General features: G+C 46.2%; 1 protein-coding gene across 1 annotated transcript in view; it reads left to right on the forward strand.

Moving 5' to 3' along the window:
- Positions 1-4,555, forward strand: part of TRMT44 (tRNA methyltransferase 44 homolog) — a 38,519-nt gene that overhangs the window by 17,559 nt on the left and 16,405 nt on the right. Inside the window, exons 6-7 of the mRNA XM_019626427.1 lie at positions 44-387; positions 1,959-2,052. Coding sequence (XP_019481972.1) covers positions 44-387; positions 1,959-2,052 — 438 coding nt within the window. The remainder of the gene's footprint in view (positions 1-43; positions 388-1,958; positions 2,053-4,555) is intronic.

Consider the following 4,555-nt stretch of genomic DNA (forward strand, 5'->3'; position numbering starts at 1 on the left):
TTTTATTGAAAAGATGATAAGTACTGTGCTCCATTGTTTCTAGAAATTGGGGAAAGCCGTAATTCATTTTTTTATGTTAAAATGAGCCAGCAGCAGACGTTTGTATGTTACCCTGACAACACGATTGCCACATGGCTTTGCCGACTTTTCTCCACTGACTATTCACGACTTTTGGATTCTGTGCTTGTTGATTGTGTTTCAAGGTCTTCCTACAACTGCCGTTTCTTTGTCCTTCCCTGCTGCTTCTTCGACTTCGTTGGACGATACCACCGGAGGCAAAGTAAGAAGACGCAGTACCGAGGGTACCTCGACTTCATCGCAGAAGTGGGACTGACGTGTGGCTTTCACGTGGAGGAGGACTGCCTTAGGGTCCCTTCAACCAAGAGAGTGCGTCCCGGTCGCGTCGTGTGGTCTCGGTGGGCGGCGTGCTGGCTTTCAGATGGAAGGCGTAGGGCCATGTCACAGAGCCATAAACGACCCTGGTGTTTGAAAGTACGAATGTTCCAGAAGGTTCCTGTCCCAGTGTCAACACCTCGGTCATCAATGGGGTTCAGAGGGCTTTTCTCCATACGGTCCCCTCTTTTGGGGACATTCTGACACTTCCTTCTCAGGCAGCTCTGGAGGAACCGTCGCCAAGCCTTCATTTCCTTTCCAGAAATGGCCTGGCCCCACAGGGTCTTCCCCGAGTAGGCGTCAGCTTGGCCTGGGTGGAGATTTCTGACCCTCGCGTTGTCTGAGGCTGAACACGCTAATAATTGGCTGAAATTAAAGGTTGTTTCGGAAGTTCAGAATGATTTCAGATTTTATTAAAAGCCTTATTGATTCATATTTATCTGGACTGTAATTGGTCCAGGCTGAAGCTGACCCTTGCACCCTCTGGAACTCTGCCAGGTGGTGACGGCAGGTGTCTCCATGGCGGGTGCTCACCGGCTGCCGGGGTTAGGCACCCCGGTCAGCTTCAGGTGTCTCTTCTGTCGATGCTGTCACTGCTCAGGAAATGGGCTTTAGGACTTGGCCTCAGAGCTTTCCTGTCGTTCTCTTAAATGCCCTCGATTTGGGCAAGTCGTGGTCTTCTGAGGTTGGAGTTGATTTTCAGAAACTGCTGAAGTTTGGGCCATGTAGGTGGGCATAGGACCCCCCGTTTGCTTTCTGCTGTCGTCTTCCCACTGGTGTTTATAGAACCCACAGGTGACCCCTCCCCTCCCTGAGCCTCGGTCTCCTTGTAACTGGATGGTTTGGGTTCAAATGCAAGAGCACGTGTCCACATACAGCAGACTGACTTTGTGCCAGGTGTCCTCGTCCCCACACACAGAAGCTAAGTCGCCTGCCTGAGGTCACGTGCCGCAGGTGGCAGCGCTGCGGGGACCAGGCTCGCCACCTTTCACCCCGTCTGGCTTTGTAGTTGGTGCTCCAGGAGGAAGTACAGAGGTGCAGCACTCACGGTGGCGTCACTAGCTGGGCCCTGCTCTGGAGAGCGACCACCGTGTGCACGTCTGAGGGAGGAGAGAGTGGCACATGCCACACATGCAGCTGTGCCAACTGCTCTGCTAGGTGCTCATGCCTCCCGTTTCTCTGGCCAGGCTGACGTAGAGATGGCTCATTCTTTTGTAGCCCCCTCCAGAGCTCTTTGGGTGACACTCAGGGTCTGCGTGGGGCAGAGGTGGGACAAATGAGGGCTGACAGAGGAAAGTGTCCAGAACAGCGCAGCTGGCACGCTCAGCAAAGTGGGTCTGGGTTTGTGCATTTGTTCATTCCCCCCGGAAGTCTGAGCGGTGAGCATTTTCATGGCTTTACGTCATTCACTGTTAAGCCACTGGTCATGGTGTTAGTTTTTAAAGTAAGGCTTTCTTTCATGACAAATAGCTAATGCTTCTATGCCACTTGTGCTCCAGAGCAGGAGAGCTTCTTGGGGGACATTGAAGTACTGCAGGAGCCTGACTCTGCGCTTTCCAATGCAGGTTTGTCTCATTGGGAAATCCAGGACGTACCCCCCCGCCAGAGAAGCCTCCATGGATGCGCAGAGAACGCGGTACATCCATGGGCGGCGGGGCTGCCCTGNACCTGAGAAATGAAGAGAACGTTTGCTTTTCAAGTTGGAAAATGTCAGGAATGCAGCCAGGTGCCACATATTGACATTTCTGTCAACAACAGACCGTGTGTGCGACCTTGGTCCTATACGATAATAATGGAACTGAAAAATGCCTGTGGCCTAGTGATGTAGCTGTGGTAACGTCACAGCACAACGCATCCCTCACGTGTTTGTGGGGGCGCTGGTGTAAACAAACCCACTGTGCTGCTAGTCATGTAGAATTACGTACAGTGCGTGATACCTGATAGAATAAATGGCATGCTACTGGCTTACGGATTTACTGTACTGTACTTTGTATCATTATCTTAGAGTGTGCTCTGTACTTATAAAAAAGTTTGCTATAAAACAGGATGCCATGTACACCAGCAGCAGCCTCATACATCTCAACGTTTACCGTGTCTTTGGATTGCATCTTTTGTGCTTGATTTAAACTCATGTTGTTGTATGGTAGCAGGCTGTGCAGGCTGGTAGCCCAGGAGCACTAGGCTGTACTATACATCCCAGGTGTGCATAGGTTAGACCATCTGGGTGCGTGTGAGTCACTTTGTGATGTTCACACAGCAGCGAAATCGCCTAACGACACACTTCTCAGAACTTTTCCCGTCATTAAATGACGTCTGACTATGAAGAGTTTAACAAACCCCAGAAACTCATCAGCCAGCACCACCCCCAGCGTTCGCCCCATTGTTATTCTGAAACAGAGCTCAGGCATATTATTTCATCTGTAAATGGAAAATAAAATTTTTGACACTATTTTTATATTTTCCCTCTGCTTCACTTTCTTTTAAAGTTGAGAAGGATATTGCAAAAAAAATTTTTTTAATTGAAGGGAAGTTCATTGCAGTGGCCTGACAGCTCTTTATTTGCTTATTTTTTCATTATATATTTATGCCGTTTTATGCTTCAAGGATTTGCATTTGTTTACATAGTCATACATCATCATAAAACATATTTTTAAACTCTCCAGTCTTAAGAATGTCGGTAAGCCAGGTGATGTCTAGGGGAGGCTGCAGATAGCATGCAGACCATATATTCTTATATGGTTAAGAAAATGGGCTCTAATTTAGGCATGAAGTTGATGATCAAAGCTATAGGAGTAACGTGGTTTATTTCAAAGTCCCCTGTGTCTGCAGATGAAAAAACAAAATTCGGTCTTTGGGAAGAGGTTCAGATAGTACTTGAATAGGCTCTGTGTTTCAGTGTGACCCCAGGGGAGTTGGCTGGCATAGAGAAGGGTAAAAGGGTAGAAGGTTCTAGTCTTGTGTTTGAGGCCCCCTTGGCCTGCCTCAGACTCCTCTGCCAAGAGGAGTTCTGTGCTCTAGTGTCCTGTATTTCATCTCATTACACCTGGACCTCCTGCCTCAGAGCTGGGAGAGTGCTGCTTATTCTAGTGTTAAATGTGAGTTGAAGGCTGGCCGCCGCCTGTGAGGCCTCCTGCTTCAGAAGGACGGCCGGAAACGAGCGCGGTGGTTGTGTAGGGCCTCGGAAATGGGGCCCTTCTGTGAATGGACACAGCCTGGCTAGTCAAAGACCAGGCATGGGGCACAGCATCATTCTTGCAAAAACCTCATTTGATTATAAATGAGAAACTATTAAGAAAAGACACCTGTTTTTAATAACAGTATTGTGTGGATCACAGAGTGTCTTAATTTTGTTTGTGGAGCTATATATGAAATAGGAATATTCAATTTGCTCTACTCAAAATGTCATTTAAAATGTTTTCTTAAACAAGTGGGGCTTTGTCGTCCATCATGCTGTTGGCAAGATAACTGTAAATGCTATGGGATCGCTGAGTGTAAATGATGTTTTTATTAGTGCAGGCCATTTAAAGAGACAAGTAGGCAAATTTAAATCTAGAATGGGTGGGAATAAAGAATAAATATCAAAGTTTTGTTTTTCCTGCTTTAAATTGCGTGTGTACCCATTGAGCAATGCTATTTTCAACATATGTGTGAACAGAAGCTCATACGCTTATTTAAGAAGCGGGAAGATTGTAGGGTTAAATTCTGTTTTTATTTAGGTGATGTCTGTAAGATGATCTTATGTTGCAGTTTTGTTATGTCTGCTGTTGGTTTTGATTAAGCAGTAACACTTCCACCTACTTCTGGGGGATTACTCAATTTGAAAACTAAAAGGATTTTGAGTAGTTACATAGTATCTCTTTTCTTTCCAGTTTTGACTGACAGGTTCACTGTTGAGACTGTTGATTTCAGTAATTAGTGATTTAGCAGGAAGGAGACACTGTGTAACGTCCTTCAGTCATAAAAGCAAGCTGTTTCAAGGTTACCTTCAGAAATTTTCAGAATGGTTAGCATGCTGATTCAGTGGACTTTTACAAAAGATAGTAATAGTGAAGAATTATGCATGCCTCTGTGTAGATTCCTCGTGTATTTTATCTTCTTATAGATAAAGGTGGAAGGACTTCTGAAGTTGTGTGAGTGCATTATATTATACACTTAAGTCAAC

The sequence above is a fragment of the Hipposideros armiger genome, unplaced genomic scaffold, assembly GCF_001890085.2.
Source record: "Hipposideros armiger isolate ML-2016 unplaced genomic scaffold, ASM189008v1 scaffold_677, whole genome shotgun sequence".
Lineage (NCBI taxonomy): Eukaryota > Metazoa > Chordata > Mammalia > Chiroptera > Hipposideridae > Hipposideros > Hipposideros armiger.